This window comes from Equus przewalskii, chromosome 16 (genome assembly GCF_037783145.1).
Source record: "Equus przewalskii isolate Varuska chromosome 16, EquPr2, whole genome shotgun sequence".
NCBI classification, from domain to species: domain Eukaryota; kingdom Metazoa; phylum Chordata; class Mammalia; order Perissodactyla; family Equidae; genus Equus; species Equus przewalskii.
Genome location: NC_091846.1, coordinates 71,455,404 through 71,481,416, shown reverse-complemented (window position 1 = coordinate 71,481,416; position 26,013 = coordinate 71,455,404). Strand labels below are relative to the sequence as shown.

Here is a 26,013-nt window from a genome sequence, read left to right as displayed (position 1 = left end):
TCAATATGTGATCATGAAATGTGTTTATCATGTTTGACAGCCTTCTAATTCTTAAACTGACTACCTATTAATCACAGACATCCTAAGAAAGGAGGAAATCCTTGGTTAGAAAAGTGTTAATAATTTACTAGTTGCAGACTGTACTTTTACCTCTGAACGCCAGGTGGGTAGAAAACATCACTCATGTTTTTTAATCTAAAAATTTCTTACATGTTTATGGCCTGTTCTTTGGGCTTATTTATGATGGTTTGTGACAAAGAGACAACCTTTGCCATTATGATTTATGTTCTTCCAACAAAGGAAACACAGAAAGAGATAAGAAACCCAAATTAAATCATGACACAAAAAATCCAGTGAGGGTAAGGAGCTGATTTATAATTTAAAATTACAACAAAGAAGAGTAGAGCTGCATAGACTGTGGACAATGAAAATATTGGAGTTCTCAAAACCTAAACTACAAAATCTAGCATTTACCAAATAACTAATTTTCGGAAGCCTGTGTCCTATATTTGTGGCATTATGAAATAACACCTAACTATTAAAATATTTTTTAAATGCCCTGTTTTAATCTTATTCAGCTTGTGCTTTTGTTTAGAAAACCAAGCAATATTTTTTGGTATGATAAAGTGCTAGTGGTTGGCAGCATATATCCAATATTCTTCTTTTTTTTCTATTAATGCTATTTATCACAAAATTGACCTGGACATCTGTTTTCATTTTTACTGATGCTTTTAAATTCCTTGATGGTTGAGTGCCAATTCTGAAACCTGATTAGATTTCAGGGAAAGACAATTGCCTTAGAAACAAAGAAATTGAGAGAATTGAGAGGAAAAACCCCTACTTTTGAACTTTCCCAGTGAAAACGCTGTTCATGATAGCAGCTAAAGGTTAGTTCAACAGAATAGGCCATCGGTGGTGAGGGCCCAGCAATCTGAATACTACGCAGCTACACACAGTCAGAGGAAATGCTAATATCCAGCCCAGAACTCTTAATAAAAGGAGTTAATATGACCATAGAACTAATTGCTGCTAAGCAAGGCCACCTAAGACACAACTGTCCCATTAATACGACCACATAATTATAGAGGTTAGAATTATATACTGTCTATGATTTCATGTGGAAGCAGGAAGCAGAGCAAATATTGAAGTTGAGCTTGCAGGCAATATTCTAGACTGAATTTCATACCACAAACTCAAAACTGCCAAAACTTGTATGTGGAAATCATCTGTGAACTATCTCCAGGCTTCATAAAGAAGATATAAAGAACTGGGTCCACAAACAAACACACTCACGAGTGTCTATGGTTTTAAAACTTTGCTTTGCCCATAACCCCCGACATTTTGTGAAAATATTTGCCTGCTTTTTTTCCAATTTTGTTTCTTACTATTGCCTTATAATTTCGTGAAAAAAATGCAGATATTTGACAATTTTTACTTCCTCCACATACAGATTTCTATGAAAACTAAGTTAAAACGGAGTTGAAAGAAGAGGCACAATATATTAATTTTCCTCTAAGCTTATCAATAGACTTACTTATCTGATTTCCTTAAAGTTGACTTTAATTCTTTTATGTCTAGAACCCAGGGTCCCCAGCTTCTTTTCAAAATTTGTAAATGCATATCTTTTCCTGTCTTAAAATCATACCCAGTGGACACATTTTACTTTGAAAGGATATTCAGAAATTATTTATTTGCTTACACGCCAATGGCACTGCTTAAAACAAGTGGGACATGGTCTCCGTCTATACAGACCAGGCATTCACAGAGAACACCAAGCTCCTGGGATCTGAGGAGTTAGAGGAAAAAAAGGAACATTCCATCCTGTTATGTTTCCTCATTTTTTTCTTCCACAATAATGAGTTGACACCACTGGCTCCAAACCTGTTAGGAAGTTACGCAATACCACAGTTCTTTATCCAAAAAAGAGAACGGGATATAAATATGGAATGAAGACCAATTTTTTTAAATTCTAGTGTACAAAAATTGTTACCAATGAACTAGGATAGATCAGCAAGTGCTAAGACAGGAGATTTGGTGCAGTACTTAGTCTCCTAATGGCAGTTGAAAAGGTCTGAGGCACAAAAACTCTTGTGGCTATATGTACGTCACATATAACTCTTAAGCTGCAGAGTTACCACTAGCAAGTTGGTGTGTCTACTACAGAGCAATAACTATTCTGTGATCACTTCTAGTCAAACCTTGACAATCAGTACATTTATTCTATCAGAAACCTGGAACATCACTGCAAGAATTGGACTGAGATTTTCAGTAAGATAGTTTAACTTGTCCAAAAAAAAGCCAGGTAAGGGCTTTATAAAGACAGTATAATGCCCTTGGATTAAAGTTAACAAATCAATTCCTAGACATAAAAGAAAAATTGTAAGATAGAAAAAGTCTACTCAAATTATATCTTTTGAAATTAAATTATCATAGAATTGAATTGAATTGAAAGGTGTGAAGAAACTGCAGCAAAAGATCGTAGTAGACAAGTACACAGAATGAAGTGAGGCAGGAGAGGCATGTGTTGGAGGGGCTAAAACCTGCAAGTGAGTGCTATGAAAAGACTAAGACAATGGCTATTGAACATTGTGTTTGAAGACTGATACCTAAAGGCAGGGGAACCATTAGGAACCGGATGGCTGGTTTGGTCCTCACACTGTCTTAAAAGAAGGACACTTTATCTATTCTACCTACAAATAACTTAGTAGTGGTATTCAAACGTTTTTCAGCAGAAGACTCCTCTTTTTCCACTTGTTAACTCAAGATTCCTGCTGCTGTACCTAAAACACTCTTAGGAGCCTCTGAGGCAGCTTTGAGAGAACTTGGAACTCTACTGACCACTGGGGCAGTAAATTCATATCTTTCAGAGTCAACAGATACAACTTTGCGAGGGGGCTCAGAAAAAATCTCCTCATGTTGGCCAGCCTCAGGGCTCAGTCCTTATTTTATTCTCTGTGTATTCACTCTTGCTCCGTGAATGAGCTTTACAAACCATCGCTAAGCTGAGGGCTCTAACTTCACGTCCAGTAGCTCAGAACAAACACTTCAGAGTCGGCCTTCCCTCACACTCATGTTCAATATGGCAGGAAGGTCTGTTGGCTGTCGCTTCCAAACACGTCTAGAAATAACCACTTCCTCCACCTCCAGGGTACGTTCCCCTCTACAGGCTGCCATCCTCTCTTGCCTGGATGGCTGCCACAGCCTCCCAACTGCTCCTTTTGCCCCTTCATGGTATTCTCAAAACATTAGCCGGAGTGGTCCTTACATGAAGTGATATTATTTCACTCCTCTCCTTCAAACCATCCAGTGATTCTCCATTTCACCGGAGGAAAAGCCAAAGTTCTTTCAATGGCCTTAAAGGTTGTGGGGGACACTGCGATTTGCTGCCCAGATTCCCTTCAGAATGACTTGATACCTGGCGGCTAGGAGTGCTGCTGTCACATGGCCCTCAGCTGTCAACATTTCAGGGGTTGCCTCAGCCAAAAGACAGTCACCTCACCCAAGGTCACAGAGCCTTCCCAGGGCCAGCGACTGAGTGTCATGGGGTTATCAAGGCCCAGACATCTAGCCCCAAGCCAGGGTGACTCTGAAAGGCCACTCTAGGTCCAGCGCTCCATGGGGCGGGGGGTGGGGGGGGGGTGATGGAGTCAGCTGAGGCCGCAGTTGGGCCTGCATTGCACCTTGACGTCTACTTCTGTCCTACTCCTTTCCACAGGTCTTAATCCCAATGGCACTCACTAACAAATGACCTGCACACCAAATTCCACCTCAGAGTCTGCTTCCAGAGAACCCAGCCTGCACCATGGTCTGACACAATCTAGTCCTGCTCCAGCCTCTCTGACGCCACATCCGACCAGTCTCCCCTGCTCCTCCTGGCTCCAAGCACACTGGCTTTGATGTTTCTTCCAGAGGACTGGCAGACTCCTGCCTGAACGTCCTTGCAGGGCTGTGCCTTCTGCCTGGAACACACTTGCCCAGATATCTGCACTGCTCCTTCCCTCACCTCTTTCCAGCTTTGCTTCAATGTCACCTTCTAAAGGAGCCTACCCTGACCCCCCAGTTAAGGCAGGAAATAAGAGAAGAAGATTTAAAGGGGAGACATTTCTCCTCTTTTCCTAATGTATTTGCTTATCTTTCTGGGTATAGATTTCATTTTGAAGAAATGACTTCACTCGTCTAAGAACGAGTTTGGAAATTACTGTTTTAAATACATGAAGGCTCTACAGTGGGAAGGAACAGGCTCTGGATTCACAGACCTGGACCCGGCTGCCCCAGGGCTGCCAGTCCGCAGCTGCATGGCCTGAGGCAACTCACTCCACCCCTCTCCACCTCAGCTTATTTGTGAAGTAGGGATAACGATATTACTTAGACTTCTTAGAATGGTTGTGACGATTAAATGACTTTACCTGCCTATCAGGCTGTGAGAACCATAAAGGGCCGAGTGAATATTGGGAATTATTGAGAGATGGTCCTATGAACCACACGTGGCAAAAAATCCAGGAGATGCATACTTGCATCCTGGCTTACAGGTCAGGGCCCTGGGAAATAATCTTTTCAGCTCTGCTCAACCCTGAATAGACTGAGAAACTCCAGCAAAGCAGAAAGAGCTGGGCTTAACAGAGCAAGCATCAGCCTGAGGGCACAGTAACAGCCTAACAAACATCACTGGGGACACTGAAGAGCAGTGACCAACCAAAACAGTCTTGTTACATGGTACAAAATTATAATTTTTTTCTCTCCTCGCACTCACTTTAATTACTTCAGACTTTATTCTAATCTCTAAGGCCCATGTGAAAAAATCACATAGGATTTCAAATATCTAGCTCTAAATAGGCATCATAAAAGCTTTAAACTTTAAAACCAGTCATATGTCTGGTTATTTGAGATTAGAAGCCTAAATCTTTTCATGTGTGTTTTCAACCCAAATTTTTTATGTTTATTTCTGTTTCTGCGATATAGAATAACTGTACTTGGCTTACAAATAAAACAATAACTCCTCCAAAATCTCAACTATTTTTATGCTTGCTTCCACTCATTTTTCATTTACTAGAGTGAACGTCCTTGCCTATAACCTCAAATCCACAAGCTTGATTGATTTCAGAGGCTGTGCTGGAGGCCCACCCTGCCAAGCAGAGATGACAGACCACCTACAAGCTGGCACTAACAATGACCACAATCATCTAACATTTATCATTACATTATGTATCTGCCCTTTCAGATTTATTTGTAGATCTCACTATTGCCCATTTCTTTATTTCTAAGGAGAGAATCATATAAGCTAGTGTTATAAACAATAAGAATGTTCATTTTAGAGATATCATTATTAAAAACCACCATTTTACAGTTATACATTAAAAATAACAATAATCATACCCTTTATTTAAATGATCATAATAATAAATGGTGCTATAGAGGGATAAGGAAAATATAAGGACACTGTCCTAACCAATGACCACATAGCATGGCTGTGTCATCCTCTAGACCCATGTGCTATATCTGGGAAAATCCCTGTCTAGGGTGTGGCAAATGTGTGTGTGAGGGGTGGGGGTGGTGAGTGTGTCTCCCCTTGGGAAAGTCAGGGCTATGTCAGATTATCCAGGGTCTTTCTTAAAGTAATAATCTACTAGAAATTGCCTTAGCCTTCCAGGCCCTGCTTTGAGGATATCCTGCGCTCCTCGGGTTTTTCTTCATAGCTTTATACAACTTAATATTCAGACTAGGGAAACTAGAAATCTCCTCTAGATCAAACAACTCCTTAAATCTATCTACAAATTTATTTTCTTTCTCCAACCTGAATTTCATGACCCAGAATATGATGGTAGTTTCTTTGCACAGATGGTCAAAGGTAATGAGGAGTTCCTCCAGGAAAGGATGAGCATAGACAACGTCAGCTGCCAGGATATAGTCAAAATTGTTGGAAGACCTGGGGAAGTTCTTGTCTAAAGCTACACCCCAGGAGAGTTCTTTAACCTGAGGCAAATGCTTGCATTTCATTTTGGTGTTTCGGGAAATATTATATTGCAGGTTTCCAAGTAATTCAGGTAAATCTGTGGCAGTCACATGTGCACCTGTGAAACAAAGGACAGTAGGAAAAGTAACCCTCATGGGATAAAGTAAAGCAATTAGGTTTCAAGCCAATATGCATTTGCAATTCTGCACAATTGCTAGCCCTAAGGAAAAGACCGGTCAGTACACACAGGACGGAAATCCCTTTCAAAATGGATGCTAAGGCAGCTTTATGCTGCCCCTTAAAAATAATTAGATTCCCATGGCACTTTTGCACTCCATTGCATTTTTCTGTTCTACTGGTTTTTTGTTTTGTTATTGTTGCTATTGTTATCTTCTATTTACCTACTATATGCTAGGAGAAAAATAATCAAGAGAAAGGGAAATTCAAAATATTTGGTACCCTCGTTGGGACAATCAGAAGTCAGGATTGAAAGATGAACAGGTTCTTCCCTAAAAGAATTCTGAGCCCAAGTCATGTGAGACAAAATGAGTGTATATAACACCCTGGGCATCTTATCATCATACAGGAAGTGCTCAAACGTGAGAAGTTGAGGGAGAAAAAAAACATTTTCAATGGCATTACATTGGAAGTAACATGACATCCATGTTTATGCCCAAGTTTTCAGTTTGACTCCATTATAATAGCGTAAATCTTCCCATCAAAAGCTGTTTAAAACCTAGCCACAACATGTATATAGTGCTCATCCAGCCAAAGTTCATAGATGCAGGATAGAATGCTCAGACAAAGATATAAATAATTTCTGAATTAAAAGTGAATAGTGATGGTCATTTTCAGGAAGAAATTGGAAGGAGCAAAATTGTAGTACCCAATAACCAGTAAAATTTGTCCCTTAAAGTGAATTTTGAGCAGCAGCAGAGCCTGAAGATAATATGTAAATAAATCTAGGATTGGCCAATTCCACATCATCAGACAAAGACAGACTTGGGTAAGGAATGGGAAAGCAGAACCGGAAGAGACCAGCCCAGACGAGTTTAGAGCCCGTTCCTTAACCACAATGGCAAGTTTCTCTGGCCATGGATTGTACTTAGTGGAAAACATTAAAATGAGAGGGAAATATGCATATCATTGGTAGAATCACAGAAATATGAACCTTCCTCTTTTAGTGTGGGTGTCTTATCATTTTCAACAAATCTTTCTAAAATCCCAAGACAAAGAATACCTACATGGCCATAGTGAATATAAACTATCTGACTAGTAACATCTTTGCGTCTAGAGAGGTAAACACCATCACTTTTAGAATACTGACTAAACAAAGCTCCCATCTTTTGATATTTGTTTCAAGTTATACAAGCAAATCAAAAGGATTAATTCTTTTTAATGAAACAAATAATTTCCCAAAACACAAACTCTGCTCCTAGACCAGGAAGCCTTCAGGTATAAACCAATAGTGCCTGACTGTCTCCAGACTAAGCGGAACGGTGACTTTGGAAACCAATATCAGGACAGAGCAATTTCTTTAAAAAATATGTGGGAAGGATTTTAAGGGTCGTATTTCTCCAGTTTTTAGAAAGTTATAAATTGCTAAGTCTTGCATTCCTCTCAAGATTTTAGAGTGGCAGGTGTGGACTTCTGAAGACCAAGGAAATCAAGACAGATTTGGGTAGCACATCGGAGAAGGCAGCTAAATTAAATGAATGAAATACATAACAACAACAAAAAGACTGAACTGGAGCAGGCTCAGGCATACATGGAGACCATCACACATTTAGTTGGAAAAGAAGATGCTACTGAGAGAACAAGGGATCATAAAAGAAGAAAAGAAATGAACTGAAAAAAATAAATTCAAGGGTGAACACCTAAAATTAGAAGCAGATGTGGCTTCGATATGATTTCTAATACTCCTTCTCTAGTCTAACAGTGCTTTTTCATAAAAGCATAAGACTTCAAAACCCAAAAGGAACATACAGCTACTTGAGAACATTACAATAGGGCTAAATTTTAAATAAAGAACATCAGAGTCAGCAGCAGTAGATTCTGCCTATGCCTAGTATTTCACACACCTCCTCTAACAGCCAGGACGCTTAAATGCACCTCCAATTAGAACACACTGCGACTTAGCACTCCAGGAGGAGAATTAATACATCTTCACAGAAAATTCTGAAAGAAACCAGTAAGATGACTTAAAAATTGGTAAAGTTTCTTAGTGAAGCCCAGTCAAACAATTAAGGAATTAAAAATAGGCCCAGGTCATAGTAAACAGGATAGTAAAACAGCTAATGATATTTGATATTAAATTATCTGACCCCATTCAATCAAAAATACCTACTTACCGAGTAAACTTGCCACAATGGAGACCAGCCCTGTTCCAGCTCCAATTTCAATCACATTTTTGTCAACCATATTATACTGTTTTACATTCATTTCCAGAAAATAGCATAGAACAAGAGCCTATGAAAGTTTAAAAAAAGGAGAAAGTGGTGCTTGGCAAATAATAACAGAAAGTAAAATTAAACTCTATTAGATAAATATCTCACTAATGTTATGACGTGTGTGTGCACCTGTGAGGATACGTGTGTATACATACAGATCACTACAGAAAATTATCAACAGAAATACATCCTCTGTCAGGTTCAACATCTAAGCTAGAAAAGGTCCCTGGGGCTTGTTGGGAAGAAAACATAACTAAAAATATGGAGTTCAGTTGCTTAGATTTGATTATCTTTAAAGAAAGCAAGTTAATAGTAATAGTTATTTCAAAGATGTATGTGGAATTGGGGCTGATTGTGGTGGGGGGTCTACACCCTTTGTGGGACAATTGTAAAGGAGTAGTGGGCTTTCATATTCTGTGTGTTGAGACTGGTACAGATTTCGTTCTAACTCTTTAACTCAAATGGAGTCAGTTAAATGGGAAATAAAAATGTTTACTAATCTAAACTCTTAGAGTCACAAAAACCTGAAGGTATAAACAATACTCTTTACTAACCCTACAGGTCAGAAATAGAATTAATTGGTGGAAGTATTTTCCCAATTTCATGATTTCTAAATCTTAGTGTTGTTTGAGGTCACAAAATAGAACTGTGGAACTTATTTTCTTCTTCCAAATAGTACATAATAATAAGCAATATTGGCTGAAAAATCATTGAAATGTAGAAAATTTTGTATGAAATTATACCGATGGCCAAACAACAGCACCGTAACAATCCACGGCTTCCGTAATCCGAATCTCATGACCGACAAAATGAAACCCCTCCCAGGAAGTGGTGGTTATTAAAGTTGGAGCAAAACATCTTGCCATGATCTCCGCAACCACTTTCTTGTCATCGTCATTTTCTCTGTTCTCTGAAAGGAAAAGAAAAAGGCAATGGTTGTGGTTATGTTAGTAAAAGTATGAAAAAGAAGAACCTAACGCAAGTGCAGGATTCTTACCTATTCTAAGTTACTTTTGAATATTCATTGACTTTAGGTGCAATGCAATAGTAAGGGAAACTATTTGAAAATAACTCACAATATAAGCTAACGTTTCATATATCAGGACAGCAACATCTTTCTGATTTTCACTGAAGTTGACATCATCACTATTCATTTCTGCAATGTGACGTGAAACAAATACTAGTTGATATACTTTCTTAAAAGCAATATATTTTAAGGGCTACCAATCTACTCATCTAGAACAAGAGAAAGGATTGGCAATGGAATATAAGATTTCAACTTTCATATTGGCTATGTAGTGCAATTCCAGTTATTTCAATAATGTATAGTAGTACATCCTTTATGACCTGCCTTTATTCAGATAAAAGATATTTAATACCACCCAACAATGCCCTTGTATTATTTTATTATTACTTATTTTTATATTATTATTTTGGGGCAACTTGTTATTATAATATAAAATATATTATATATTTGGGGCAACTCATGGCATCTTATCATCTGCAACACTGTGTAACATTTAAGCAATATTAACTACCAAGTACTGAGCACATGCTTAATATGCCAGACCATGTTAAATGCATTATATATGATACTTCATGTAATTTCTGCAACAAATCTTGTGAATTAGACATTCTTATTTGCACTTTTATGGATAACAAAACTAAGACTCAGAGAGCTTTATTAACTTGACCAAGCTCATAAAACTTGTAAACGAAGGAGCCAAAATTTGAGCTCCTATTTCGGTTGTTCCAAAGGACTCTCTCTAAACTGTTAAAAAGCTATGATGTAATTTTTTAAAAACAAATCGTCTCTAAGAATTTACAAACTACTTATGGAGCAAGATATACATCTCTTTCTAAGCCTCCATTTTCTTATTTGTAAAATATGAAACAGAAGAACCTACATCAAATAGTGGTGGGAGATTTAAATAAGATAATGTATGCAAAGTGCTTAGCATCTTGTCTATAATTACATACAGCTCAATAAATAATAATAATCATTACAACTATAATAATAATTATTATTATTGTAAGTGTTATTATATTTTGGTCATGAAACTGAATGATAAGACGAGATCACAGTGTAATTGGAATGTTGGATTGTGTGGTACAGACTTGAAAGTTCTTGAGTTAAGTAAAGAAGAGTAAATCACTGTCGTGAAGGTTATCAGGGATGGCTTCATAAAGGAAGTGTCTTAGGTTTAAGCTTTAATCTAAAATAAGATTTGCACTGATAGAGAAACTTCATTTCTTGTACTGATCCTTTAAACCCACTGATCCTTCAAGTCTTCTCTCTGCTCTTTGCATCTTCCACCACCCCAACACAAATGAAAGCAGCTTAGTTCTCCTCAGAAGAGACGACAGAAAATAAAGACCGAACTTCAAGTATAAGGAAGGAATAGTGTTACAAAAGCCAAGAAAAGGAAAAAATAGTTTACAATTCATTAAAAAGAGGAAGAGATGAGAGAGCAAAGATTCATTTTTAAAACTTAAGCCAGAAGAACCTTTGTTCCTTGTTTATTCCATTTACTTACTCAACAAAACTGTACTGAAGGCTTGCTCTGTACCAGGCTCAGCACCACATGAGTGCCAGATGATGGGAAGACAGCAGTTGGCCAGACAGACATGGTCCCTGCCCTCAAGAAAACTAGAGCTGCATAGACACAATTTATCTGAACTTCAGTAATACAGGTGGTATCTCATGACATCCCCAGGAGGAAACTCTGGATTGGATGCTAGTTAGTTTTCCACCGTGCCCCCAAAGCGCTTGGCTTTGACACCCACCTGGATAAACCTTTCTAATAAATGGTGTATTCTCAGCTTTGCCCTGATCAACATTTTTGTTATTGGTTTTTCTGATTATCTTAAGAGTGTGATCAAATTTTCATACGATATGATTTTGATGGGGAATTTTACTAGATAACTAAATGTGATACAAAATATCTTGATGGGCTATTCCAGTGGATTGGACTTAACAATATGATACGTAATAAAGACAAGAGTAAAGGCCACATTCAGGCTGCACTATTTTTGGAGAGGGAAAGACATATAGATTTAATTGGCTGCAAGCTCAATACAAGTCAAAAGTATAAGCAACTATAAAAAAAGCTATTACACCCAGGTCATATCAACAATACAATTTCTAAAACGAGGGAGATAAAGGCTCCGTTCTAGTTAATTCTGGTCAGGTCATACTTGTACCCCTGTGTTCAGCTTGAAAAGCCCCACGTTAGAAGGGTATTAAGAAACTGGAGCAACTAGGAGGTGAGAAATCTTGAAGCCATAAAAGGACAGTTTGGGGAGATCAGCATTTTCATCACAACGAAGAAGCGACCTGAGGGAACTCAAGAATTTTTGTAAATTTGAAGGACTGATAAACAGAAGAGATAAAAATGTGTGTGTGGGTGTGCATGTGTGTGTTCCCAGAATGTAGAATCTGAAACTACGGGGAAAAGTTACAGTAAGGTGGATTTTTAATATTTTTCTTAAAATCACACCGTTTCAAAAATGCAATGGTTTGCCTCAGAAAGCAGTAAGCAATTAATCACCAGAAGTTATCAAACAGAAACCAGATGACTACTCTTTCAGGATCTTAGGGAAACATCAGAATTGATGTTTGGTCTAACTGGACTAGGGCCACTGTACAACTGAATTTCTATGAGTCAATGAAATAACTACATGCCATCACATAAAGAAGAGTATGATAGAGATCCAGCACGCTAAGAAAATGTAGGAAAGAAAGTATCTGAAAGCAGATGAAAGGAAGCCAGCAGCAAGAGAGAGAGAGATCAGACTTGGGAAGGGGAGTGAATGAATAGGGGTAAGATTTGTCAGTAGGCAGAAAAGACGTGTTCCAAAGGACAGGCTAAGGAATTCATTCATTTATTCAACAAACATTAATTGAGCATTCACTATAGTCTACATGCTGTCTAGCGACTGGGAATAAAAAGATTCAAAGATACATTCCTTGTGCTGGTGAAGCTTACAGATGTGCAGAGAGAGACATGCGAATGGAAGATCACAGTGTTATACAACAATTGCCAAAATGAGGGTGAAAGGAAAGCCCAATGAAACACAGAAAAAGGAACCCCATGTCAGCCTGTGGAATTCATAGAAAAGTTCACAGAGAGGGTATCTTTAAGCAGAGATCTGAAAGATAACAAGGGTACAGTGGAGGAAAAGAAAGTCCAAGACAAGGACAAGCACTTGCATAAGTGTGGGTCCATGAAAGAATGTGACATGAGAGAATATGTAGTATATTCTATGTTATTTATTATATTCTGTGTGTTTTTGTTATATATAACAGTATATAGTATACACTAGTATAATATAAAATACATAATACATATATAATGCTATATAGTTCAGTCGTTGGAGGTGAGTGACAGATGAGACTAAGCATCACTTACATGTGATACTGAGGAGTTTCAGTTTCCTGTTGTAGGTAATGGAGGTGCCAATGAAGAACTCTAAGCAGGAAAGCGACACGGGTGGATTTGGTAGCGATGTGGAGAACTGACTGGAGGAAATATCATGTAATAATTAAGAGAATGAGTCATTCATTTACTCAACAAACACTGCCTAAGGGCCTACTATGCCATCATTGGCCTGGGTGCCTGAGGTACAGTAATGAACAAGACAGACAGTATCTTTGCTATTATGTAGCTTATATTCTAGCAAACAAAAATGGTTTCAGAGGGTTGTCAAGGCTGTGAAGGAATTAAATAGTGATGCAATGGAGAGTGACTGGTGAGGGCTTGGTGAGGCAAGATCTTTCCGAAAAGGTAGTGTTGAACTGAGATATATATGATAAGGAAGAGACAATTATGCAAAGAGGCTCCAAAAGGAGGAACAATGACTACCAAGGCTTTCCCTCTAAGAAGTCTGGGTGCAAATCACAGTTCTTCCCCTTGACAAGCAAGACGCTTAACCACTCGAACTTCAGTTTTCTTAGCTTTAAACCAATGATAATAATATTGCCCAGACTTCATAGAGTTATTAGAATGATTACATGACATAATCATAAAAAGCAGTGATGAAATTTTTACTATAAAGTAAGAACTCAATGGTGATCAGTAGTGATAGTCATGATCATTATTGCTGTTGTTGCCACCATCATCATCATCATTCAGGCCAGAAGCTAGAATTCCAGTTATAAAATTTACCAGTCATAATCCAGGTGAGAACAAAGGTACCTGACTTAATACAATAGAGATGGAGAAGAGGAGACAAAACCAAAGGTGTTAGGATGCAAAACCAGTAGGACTTCATGAGTAACAGAACAAAGGAGAAAACTCAGATAATTGTGGAGTCATGTATATACACTGTGTATGCACTGAAGCGACAGCTAAATTGTAGGTTAGAGATATGTACTACAGAAAGGTTACATCATTGTGAACTAAGCAAGTAAGATTGTCACTCTAAAGAAAGGACTGGAAGCTAAGGATGAAGACGGCATCTTTGAACAGCCCCAGTTGGGGAGTGGTCAGGGAACACATGAAACCACATATTAAAACACTCTGGCTCCTTTTCCCATGTTCTTCTCCTTTTCTAGACTCCTTACTAGCTGCCCCTTACAAGAGAAGGAAAGCTGTTCATCTTATTGGGCCATGTTTTTTCCAAGTAGGAGGGGTGGCTGTGCCTTAAAAGTTCAGCCCGCATGTGACTGCTGAGCTAGGCAAAGTCCAGCCTCAGAGAGAACTTGACCAATGAAAGTATGTAGGGCTGCAGTTCTTGATTTCTCATGCAGAACAGAATCATCACTTACATCCAGAGCACATAACTTTAAAAGTCTGCCATTCTAAACATGTATTTCAAAGTTGTTATACACGCCTCAGGCTGAAATTACATTCAGCAATCCCAACTTCACACTTACCAGTTTGAAATACTTTTCCATACAAGATATAAGAGATGATATGAATAAATGGGAAGAGACTCTATACACCTAAATGGGGTAGCAATACTATAAAGATATCATATATTCAATACAATTTCAATCATAATTCCAAGTAGATTTTTTGAGAAACCTGATATACTCGCTCCAAAATTTATATGGAAGAGTAAACATCCATGAAAAGTCAACTTTGCAAAAGAAGAACAAGGAGGGGAGGGATTTGCTCTATTAGATATTTACATATACCACAAAGCCACCATAACAAAAACAGTATGGTATTGGTGCAAGAGATAAATGGACCAATAGGCAAAACAGGGACCTCAGAGACAGACCAGCATACACAGAGGGGATAGCTAAGCTGGCACATTATATGGAGAAAAATAAAACTGGACCTCTATGCAACATCTTTTATAAAGGTGGATTGCAGATGGGTTAAAAACCTAAACGTGAAAGGCAAAAATAAATAAATTTAATATTTAGTAGTAGAGAAGGACATTTTCTGAAATTGGGGAGGAGAAAAACTTCTTAAAACCTGCAATACACAAAAGTGATGAAGATCCTTATATCAAAAGTGAAGATTTCTATTCAATGAAGGACATGATGGACAAGATTAAAAGATGAGAAGTGAGAGAAGATATTCTACAATGTCTGAGACCGAAAAGAGACTAATATCTAGAATACACAAGAAATTTGTATGATCCCCAAATTAACAAGGGAAAAGATAGAAACTACATTTAGAAATGAGCAAAGAATATAAACTGGCAGATTACAGAAGCAGCCAAAAAAAGCCACAAAACAATATGAGGATATTCAAACACAGATATACACAAATTAAAACAACAAAGTATCCCTCTATACCCATTCAACTGGCAAAAATTAGAAAGCTGGACAATGCTGAGTGATGGTGGGCTGTGCAGACAGCAGAACCTCAGGTACCACTGGTAAAGATATAGAATGCTGCATTCATTCTGAAAGTAATCTTAGGGTATTTTGTTAAATGAAGTATACAAATATCCTATAACCCAGCAATACTGCTCCTGTGTATACAGCACCCCCCAAAAATAATTTCTACACAAGTCCTTAAATGCGTATGTATGAAAATATGTATCACAACATTGGTGGTGGTGGTGATTGTCGTGGGGAGAAGCAATCTGACATCCATTACTAGGGCAATGTGGTAGGTAAATGCCTTGGAGCACCATGCTACAGTTCAAAGCCCAGACTAGATCTATGCATAGCAACATGGATACTACAGGGTAGAAAAAAACTATACAGTCATGCGCCACATAACAATGTTTTGGTCAACAACAGACCGCATATACAACAGTGGTCCCATATGATAGTACCGTTAGCCTAGGTTTGTAGCAGGCTATACCATGTAGGTTTGTGTAAGTACACTCTATGCTGTTTGCACATTGATGAAATCCTCTAACGGTGCATTTCTCAGAATGTATCCCAGTCGCTAAGCAATGCTTGACTGTATAATGATATCTATAATATGATATCCATTATTTAAATTAAAACACTGCACACAAAACTGTATGTGCTTTATGAAAACACATATGAACAGAAGGATAAACATCAAACACAGTAAAATGGTTACCAAGAGGAAGCAGGAAATGGAAAGGAAGTAGGAAACGGGTAAAAGAGGAATGAATAAATGAATGAATGAAACAGACAGATATACAGACAGCAGCTGCACCTTTCATGATGAGAGTGCACCATGACCTGATGGGTATGATTCAATCACAACTCTTTCCTAAGATCCAAAAATAAGTAAATAAACAAACAATAAATAGAAGTATTTCCAATAAATTTCGGGGAAGTACAAAATTTTTCATTCTAGTCTCCATAGAAGACAAGTTCCTCGTAGGAAATTTTTAAAAAGTTAAGGGGTTGCGGGGCTGGCCCCGTGGCCGAGTGGTTAAGTTCGCGCGCTCCGCTGCAGGTGGCCCAGTGTTTCGTCGGTTCGAATCCTGGGCGCGGACATGGCACTGCTCGTCAGACCATGCTGAGGCGGCGTCCCACATGCCACAAGTAGAAGGACCCACAACGAAGAATGCACAACTATGTACTGGGGGACTTTGGGGAGAAAAAGGAAAAAATAAAAAATCTTTAAAAAAAAAAAAAAAGTTAAGGGGTTGGCCCCATGGCCGAGTGGTTAAGTTCACACACTCCGCTTTGGTGGCCCAGGTTTTCACCAGTTCAGATCCTGGGTGCGGACATGGCATGGCTCATCAGGCCATGTTGAGGCAGCATCCCACATAACACAACCAGAGGCACTCACAGCTAGAATATACAACTATATACCAGGGGGCTTTGGAGAGAAGAAGAAAAGAAAAAAAAAAGTTGAAAACCTTAACATTTTCCAAACTTGCAATTATTCAGACTTTTAAAACAGATGTAACACTCAAAAATAAATGTCATAGAATCCTAGAAGGTCAAGATGGAAAATCCCTTGGATGCCTTCTAGTTTAACTTTGCACTTAGTTTGGGAACCTCATGTTCATGTTGGGCATAAATTACATGCCCCACTTGTTCAATCTCTTTCCAATGAGGGTGAATGAGCTACTTCACAAGGTGCCCATTCTGCAATTAGAAAATTTGATTACTGAAAATTCCTCCTAATTCCAAAATCTGACACCAGCAATTTTTTAAATCTATTATTCCTAAAAGTAAGCTTGCAGATGAGCAACATTTCATTTTTAAAACATGTCCCAATATTTTAAGAAAGGGGGAAATATGCAAAAAAAAAATAAAGAGTCCAGTACCAGTCTTAAAAATTCTGGACTCAAGAGTAAGCGAAGACCTCAAGACACTTTCAAATTTCTCCATAGCAGTGGGGCAAGAATGGGAGCAAGAGGGTCTTGAGTCCCTGAGTCCTAAGGGAAGATGTTGCCGGACTCTGTCCCATGAGCTCCAATAATATCATTCCCTAGTATTCGGGGAGTACAATGGCAAGATGGAGGTAGATTAAGTTTGCCATTGTTGAAAACTCCCCTTGGAGGCCACAATCCTAGCAGGGACTTTCAGCCAATCTGACTTCCTGTCTTAAATTCTGTGATCCCTTAATAGAGTCCTGCTTAAGATTCAGATAGAACCAAGTATTCCCAAAAAGAACTCCAACTCCACTACACACTGTAGGAAGGGCCCAATCTACCACCCAACTCTATCACCACCACAAACACTGAGCCTTGGCAGAGATGCAGAGGAAACAGAGATGAAAAACTGATATTCTCCAGCAAGAGCCACCTCTTCTAATATTTTTCACTGTATTTCTCCTTAAACAATGGTGTGCATTCATATTCAGGAAGAGCTCAGAGAACCAAATAATACTGGTAATATGTTTGACTTGAACTTTAACTTTCATTTCACTATATTCAATTGCCTTTCTAAGATGGGGGGTGGGGAGGGGGCAACATGTGCTGTGGAAGTTCTGTAGGGAAAAGCAGAGAACCTTAATTGCTTCCTTGACCTTTAGCTGAAGGTGCCCTCTTGGGCCTCCTCGCTTACCCCTTGTAAATGCAACACTTCTTTGACAAGTCACCTAGGTATCAGCGATTAATAAACGTTAGAGTACACTAAATCCCAGGAGCATCTCCTAAAGTTCCAATCTTTGACATAAAAACTTTGCCAACGAATATTTACTGCTACAAACTGACATCTCTGACTTTGTACTTTCTTTTAAAGGTTAGTTGACCAGATTAGTGCTGTTGCCCTAATAACTGTGATGATAGTTGTATCATAAATGATTCCTGCTTTTTGACTGGCCTTCTAAATGAACAGAGCTAGTCATTTTTTTAAGAATGATGATATCTTTATCTTTATTAGGAAATAAGATTTAAAAATATATACATGAGTATGTAATTATTACAATTAAAATTATATAAAAAGTTATTACAATTAAAAATTATATTAGGTTTAGCCCTATCACCACTGATTTCATGGTTGACGACAAGAACCTCTGAACTGAAATCTAATGGAAGGAGCTGCGCGATTGTAAGGGCATCCGTGAAGCAGCCTTGTAACAAAAGGGAGAAAGAAATCTATGTTCCAAACATAAGGTACAAAGAATGCGTCCCTCAAAGTGCGTGCTTCGTGATTGGTTGAACAAAGGCTGAATCTTGAGAAGATCAGTGAATTAGTAGACTTTGGTATTTAGTTACGATTTGAAGAACAATTCCCTCCAAAAATTAACAGCATTATTATACAATGGAATTCTAATTTACATTTCTGAAGAATAATTTTTCCACACATAATCTCTCCTCGTTATCTAACACTTAGGCCCCAGGACAAATAACTAAAACCGAGTAATGTTACAGAAAATGTTGAATCCTGGCTTCCCTACATGAAAGCAGAAAACTTCCGAGATCTGTATCTTTAGATAAAAGCTATCTACTGTAATCTTAGAGTATTATTTTATTAATGAATTTAATATGGAAACATAAATATTAAAACAGATTGTAAATAAAACATAATCAAGACAGTATTACAATTATGTTGCTATCTTGGGCTTATCTATTTTAATGCTTTTTGATACAAAAAAAGTCTCAGCACCATTTTCCTACTATTAAATCTTTGCTGATGGTGAATATAATCTACCAAGTGCTCTCGTTCTCCTGAGAACTACAGGAGTTTCAAGTATGAAGTGAAAATTAGCAAGATTCTGCCACATTATGATGATGATTTTCTTAAGAGAAAAATTCAACAGTGAATTGACTTCTGAGGCTGGATTGCAGTAACTCTTCAAAAATAGAGGCTCTGTCTATATTCTTCTCTTTTATACTTCAAAGGTCAATAACAATAATAATAAATGGAAGGGTCAGATCACAGAAATACACCAAAAAAAAAATTCTTTAATAGCTATGACAAGTGAATTTAAGCTTCCATTTGAGGGCTGTCATGAAAACCTGTCAGCAAAATTTAAAGTAAAAACCCCTCTACTAAATGAAAGAGCCTGTCATTCAACTGAATCTTCTGTTCAAAGAAGAATGTCATGTGCTTCTTAGAAATACCTAGAGATTTAAAAAAAAAAAAAAAGATGTCAAAGATATTTTCAGATTAGTAAATGGTCACAGGCTAACCTAAAAGATAGAATTCTGAGCGCCTCAGCAATGTCAAGGTCTTGGGCCCTTATGTTGAAACTAATTCCTGAAAAGATTTCACAAATATTTTTTGCTGAAGTTCTGCTTAATTTCAAGAATATACAGAGGCTGTAACTTTAATCAGGTGGATAAATGATGCTACACTTACAGAAGAAAGAAAATTCATCTTTTGCTGAGACTGCTCAGGATGCAAGTGAGGAAAAAAAAAGAACTAAAATTAGTTGTACTCAAAATTTGCTACTGGGATCATAGTGGGGTACAGACACCTAAACAAATGCCAATGGTGTGTGATAAATGCAATAAAAGAAATATAATGCTGTGGGAAGCACCACTGGTTGGTCAAAGCAAGAAAAGCATTCTCAAGGAGGAGACATTTGAGCTGAGTTGGAGGGACGAGGAAGGCTACCAGGCAGAGAAGGGAAGAAGTAATGTCAAGGGAGATGAAACATCTGTCAAGGCGTGGAGGCAGGCTCTCGGGGAGCCGTCGGAAGATCGGAGGAACTGGTATACGAGGTGCATGTTGGGGTGCTGTAGAAAATAAGCTTGAAGAAGCAGGTTGGAATCAGAGCTATGGGCAATGCTGACTTTTGTTCTCTAAGGTGAGGAGAAGCCAATAACGATTGTTAGGACAGGAACTGACACGATCAGATTTGATATTTAAGAACCCACCTCTGGCAGCAGCAGCTGAAAGCTACAGTAGAAGCTAATTCGAAGACCGTTGCAATAATCTAGACAAAAGATGCAAGAGTCTGAACTAAGGCAGCAGCATGGGGTCTAGGAGCCAAGTATGAATTTGTGAGCTTTTGAAGTAGCGATAGACCTCCCCTCCAGCGCAACAATTGACTTTCAAACTTGACATTCAAATCTGAGTTTTAATGACATCTGAGGCAGATTGTTATCTTTAAGAGTTATTTTTATTCAATATGTGGTAAATATTTTAGTCTTATTTAGCAGATACTTATTCAGGTTACTTTTTAAACCTGTAAAATGCACTGTAAATGATTCTCACATTAGTAATTATATGTGCTATAGCACTCCAACCAGTATATTAAATATATTGCCTCAGACTATAGTTTGATATGTTTCTTAAACAATAATGGAATTACTCAAGTAAACTTTCTTCTTCATATATTAAGGCAATATTGCTTATAAAAGTCATACTACCCATTAATCCAACTCTGTAAAGATTTATGAAGATCCTCGTGAAAGATTTTCATGGACCTAAGTACTACATTATACTTGGTCCTATAAAGAGTCGACCCATGGGTGACCAGAAATACAAGATCATCACTAATGAGCAAAGTTTAAGTCCAGTCAACAGGCCTCAGTTATAGCTAATTTATTCATTCACGCAGTTATTGAGTACCTGGGCACTGTGAATATAAATATAAGTACTGTAACAGAGACTTAACTAGTTAACTCAAAACTAGAAGGAGAACGCTCCCTGTCTCAGAAAGCTCAGGAAAGAATGACCTGAGCCTTGATGATTATGAGTTTGTCAGACAAGTAACAGAGGGCAAGACACGCCATACACAGGAAATGACGCGCAAAAGTCCACTGGCAAAAAGACTATCGATCAATTTTCCCATTTGGGAAACTCTGAGAACTAGAATATAGGGTAAGTGGGGGTCATAGCGTGAGATAAAACACAAAACACTTTTTGCTAGAAGTCTTCATTTTATCCCAAGAGAAGAAAGAATAAAACCTGAATCAAGGCAACTAATGCTGCAAACATGCGAAATCTATTAGGAAGCGAAACCAATGGGATGTAATGATGAAGGGTGTGAGGAGTGGGGAAAGACTAGGATGATTTTAGTTTTCTGGGTAGCCAGGGAAATGGTGTTGCCATAACCTGAGAGAGAAGACATAGGCAGAGGGGCAAATCTGCAAGGGAAAATTCTTTTTTAATGCCTATTAATCTGTGTTATGACATGCTGCCCACAGAGGTGTGCTGCTCAGATTAAGAGAACATGCTTCAGGGCGCATAGCTGCCCAACAGGGCCAGCTGCTGTCCGTTTGGCTCCTCAGGGCCATGCTTCCCTTGGGGCTGCCTACTAAAGCCAACCCATTCCCGTTCCATAGAGGACACTCCTCTAGAGGGTGGATTTTGCTGGGGGACTCCCCTCGGCCTGCGTAAGACTTTCTCAGAACTGTGTTGCTGTCTGAGGCTCTTCCTTCCCAAACTGTCCTTCTTTCTCTCCTCTCACAAGTGTCAGACCTGCATTGTGACCTGAGAGTTCTCCCTGCCTACTTCTGTTCCTTCCTTCTTTATCCTCCACAAACATTTACCCCAATAACTCTCTCACATGTCTAATCCCATTTTGGCATCTGCTTCTTGAAGGAGCCAAGCTAACATAAAACAGTGTGGAAGACATCAAGTAAGCAGTTGGAGGGGCAGATTTGGGAGTCACTGTGCACAGGAACCACTAAGCCTTGGGTTAAGATGAACCTGCTGCAAGGCTCCAGACCCTGAGGAACACTCCACTATTTTATAACACATTGCTTACAAGAGTGAACAGCTGGAGAGTGGCTGTTGGCAAGAGGTAGGCAACATAAAATACTTGGAATAGTTAATATTGATGAGGTTTTAGACATCTTAGACTATAACATAGCATTAGAAAGCACAGAGAGAGCAATTTTTAGTATCTACCATAGTCCTAACTTTAATGTGTGTATAACTAAGTGACATCCCATAATTCTTAGATCTTCAGGCCACTGTTGAAATAGAAGAACTGGGCTACAGGTTTGCTCCATCCTTTCCTAGCACAACAAACTAAGCATAAAAGAGTTAGGATAGGAAAAGTCAATATTCTCCAGTACTTGAGAACTGAGCGTTCCTCTGGTTAGTGGAAGTCTTTCCAACAAAATGCCATCTGACTCTGCCCCAACAGCACACACTTAATCCCCTTAGCACTGGGCCTGTGAACATATTTTTAAAGCTTTAATTGGCTATATAGATAATATGGGGTGTGTTTATTCATGTTATAAAATATTTTAATACTAGTTCTGTCTCAACCTTACATTGAACTTCTCTTTCCTTTGTAATTTGCCAAATTATTGTACGCACAGTTGAAACCAAGCATTGTTACTAGAGGTAATGATAATGATGAAATCTTATTCATAAACCACAAAGAAAATGCCTTTTCATTCAAATCATCTAAATGGCTGGATTCTCTAAGTGATTAAAACTTTAAATGTTTAGGTTTGCAAAAATCACTACAGTACAACCGTTCATGCTTCAGCCTCGCAGGCTGCCAACACTGGGCATACACCCAGCTCTCTTGGCCTGAAGACATACTCACCTAGGTAGAGGACACCTGGTATGCCTAAAAAAGGAAAAAAATAAGACTATAGTCCTTAGAAAACATCCACAGTGTGTAGATAAAGGAGAAATAGAAAGAAAAGGGCCAAGATAATTAAATTTGTTCCTACACCTGTTCTACAAAAACATAGTGATAATTCTTCTAGTGTATGTCACAGTGTTATGTCTGCACTTTTTATCTCAAGACAATGGGGATAGTTGTATAATCTATGCAAAGTCACACTAGGTATTTAAGACGATGTAAAAACGGTAGGTGAATTTCAAATAACTACACTAGTAGTAGAATTCAAACTTAAATTCTCCTTACATTGAGAGGTCAAATTGCATTGTGTATTCGACTCTAATTAATACATCAGACGAACCATAAACTCGGGCTAGAAATGTTTTTATAGTCTAAAATCATCATTCATGCAAGCATTCATAAAAACTTGTAGTTTTAAATAAAACGATTTTTATCTCTCTTGTAACCTACCTATTTGAAAATAAATAACTTAGAAATCACAATCACGTATTTAGTGTATAGCACTTGGGAAAAAAATTTATTCCACTTTTGCAGATAAAGAAAAACAACTCTAAGTATTAGCAAGTCTATATATTTAATTTATTGCTGTCAAAATTCTCTCTAACATATCAGGACCATACATATAGAGCAGTAGACATTAAGCATTATTAGAGATATTTACAAGTTAGCCAACACAAGCCAAGATAGAATATGCAATTGATGAATGTCCCAGCTCTCTTGAAGACATGAGTGAACACTGCAAAGGTAACCATTTATATTCTATTAGTTGCTTCTCAGAATTGGACAAATTACATAAAGAAACATAAAATAACTTACCTTTTTGAGCTTCTGGATCCATTAAGTGATGAACTAATGGATGGCTATATATTGATGTTTTCTTGATCATTTCTTGAAAACTATGCAAATACGTTAAAATATCAAATGGTGATAATTAATTCAAAGTGTGTCTTAAGTGCTTCTACATTTACCTAATAAAGGCTAACGTCAAATATAGCAGAGAAAGTTATATTAAAATAGCATATATTAATAAATCATGATTTAAGAATGACCATCAAAATGTAATCTATCTAGTACCAATCAAAAATTGAACAAAGGCTTCAGAGTCAAAAATTTTAGAAGCTCCTGGAGAAAGAAAACACATTCTTCACCAAAGACTACCTCAGCTATCACTAAGAAAGCATCGTCTTTATATTGACTAGTCAGACAGCAGTCCTAACATTGAAGAGGTGATTAAAACCCTGGAGATAATGGGTTTTGTTCAATGTAATGAAAACCACGGTATTAATCTGAAATAAAGCTTCCTATATAGCAATAACGTGAAGTTCACTTGTTCCTGTCAGTGTACCGTTCACATGTCCCCAGTGTCAAATTGCCCAGCTGCCAAATGGTCTTTTGAATAGCTTCTACTTTAAAGGATCCATACCATCTTAGCAAACATATTTAAAATGGAAGAAACTAAAGTATTTTATGCCTCTCGAATAGCGCGGATCACGCGAATAAGCTTGAATAAACTGCTATTCCAACTCTGGAAAACAGCGTTTTGCTGTTTCACATGCCAGTTTGGGGTCATATAATAATCTTCACTGTACTGCCTGAATCTATGGAGCACTCCTTTCTTCCAAGGATCGCAAAACACTTTTCATGGCCACCACGTTTTTCCTTAGTATGCCTCAGTAAGTTAGAAGTCAAATTATTTTCTCTACAGTTTACAAACGAGGAAAATCAAAGGTTAAATTATATCCTTGAGGTCACACAGCTAAACAATAGCAAAGGTGGTCACACGTTTTGTTTTCAGTTCAGCTTCTCTTCCATTAAAGAAACAGTCTTTATTATACATGCCTGCCTGAAGGTCAACATTTATTAAATGTTAAGTCTGGACATACCTAAACGAGTTAGCTGAGTTTCTAGAAGGTTAAAAAGTGTCATCCACAACTTTTGTTCTGCTGCTGAGACCTCTGATAGTGCCTGAAAGGCGAGCACCGAAGCACGCAGTTTACTACTGTACACGCTGGCAGCGAGTGCTCGCAGAGAGGATTAGGATCCTGACAGCTGCAGCTTCAGAGCCTCTGTTATACAACGGAATGCCCGTAAGTGAGGGGGCTGAAGAGCAGCAGGACTATTCCATGTGCGTGTCTCATGAACGGAGATGGAGGCAATGGAGGCAATGGGTGAATATAAACCACTCCTGCAAGTGAGTGAAGACTGTTTGAGCTAAGCGATTCATTTTTTAACTTCAATGCCAAGAGTTATTTAAGACTCCACAGCTATGACGTCCTGTGACACGGAGGTCATGCATTTTTTCATGTCACCCGTCTGGGTACGAACATCATTTTTAGAATCAACCACACCAGAATGTACGTGAACGTGTCCAGCAGAGCTCTGGATGCAGGAATCAAATGACCAGGATTCCTTCCTACTCAGACTGAACAGGGAGGCTGCGGGGGTCTGCCACCTGTGCAACTGCACATGTGCAGGCAGGGTTGCATTTCAGAGTACGGATAAATTTCCCTGGTCACTGAAATATCCTTAATAAGAAATTATTATAGGTAAAAAAATCAAGTGATATTATAAAGTTAAATAAACTTAGGAGTGTAGGTACAGCTTCCAAGAAATACCTTATATACAATGATGTATACAAAGTTGCATCGAGGTCATGTTAATGTATTGGACAGGATGAGGGTCTGGATTTTAGCTATTCCTGTCAATAATTAGCTTGGGATTTTAGGCATTTACTAAGTGTGTTTCTTGGCTTCCTCATCTATAAAACAGGGATATAAAAGGTACACAATATACATTTGTGGGATGAATATGGTAGGTAAAAACATTCTGGAAACTGCAAAATCCTAAACAATGAAAATTATTATTTATAGTTAATTCTTGGCAAAGGACACTCTTTTTTGCTTTTTTAAAAACAAGAATAAAAATGATTTGGTGAATAAAAATTACCTGTCTTTTTCGAGGAGTGATTTAAAAAGATCCTGAAACCTCAATGCTGGATTTCTTAAGAGGGAGAATCCCTAAATGAATCATCTAAACTGACGTGATGACGATGATTATTTCAGGTATATTGAACTGTTTAAAAAGTACATAAAGACTTCTGCCTGCAGCTATAAGTAGCTTAGAGTAGACCTCTGCTTCTGAGGACTGGAAAAGCAGATTTTAAACACACACACACCTGTTAGAAGGCATCAGAGAGCTGCCAAGGCAGCCGAGAATTCATGGTTTTATTGATTGTTCGTTTGAAGAGGCTGAGAAGCCAAAGACAGGA

The 26,013-nt window shown here is 38.1% G+C and overlaps 1 protein-coding gene across 2 annotated transcripts; it reads right to left on the bottom strand.

Annotated features, from left to right (window-relative positions):
* Positions 1 to 1,657: 1,657 nt before the first annotated feature.
* On the bottom strand, positions 1,658 to 24,974 carry LOC103563484 (protein-lysine methyltransferase METTL21E). Of its 2 annotated transcripts, XM_008538878.2 has the most exons (5): positions 24,629 to 24,974; positions 23,562 to 23,641; positions 9,144 to 9,310; positions 8,302 to 8,419; positions 5,348 to 6,068 (listed from the first exon to the last, which is right to left on the bottom strand). In XM_008538878.2, the coding sequence occupies exons 2-5, from the start codon at positions 23,629 to 23,631 to the stop codon at positions 5,608 to 5,610; spliced, it is 816 nt and encodes a 271-aa protein (XP_008537100.1). In that variant the 5' UTR covers positions 23,632 to 23,641; positions 24,629 to 24,974; the 3' UTR covers positions 5,348 to 5,607. The 2 variants fall into 2 exon arrangements, with proteins under 2 accessions (XP_070435358.1, XP_008537100.1); XM_070579257.1 differs by lacking the exons at positions 23,562 to 23,641; positions 24,629 to 24,974 and adding an exon at positions 12,813 to 12,940 and having other exon boundaries at positions 1,658 to 6,068.
* Positions 24,975 to 26,013: the final 1,039 nt, after the last annotated feature.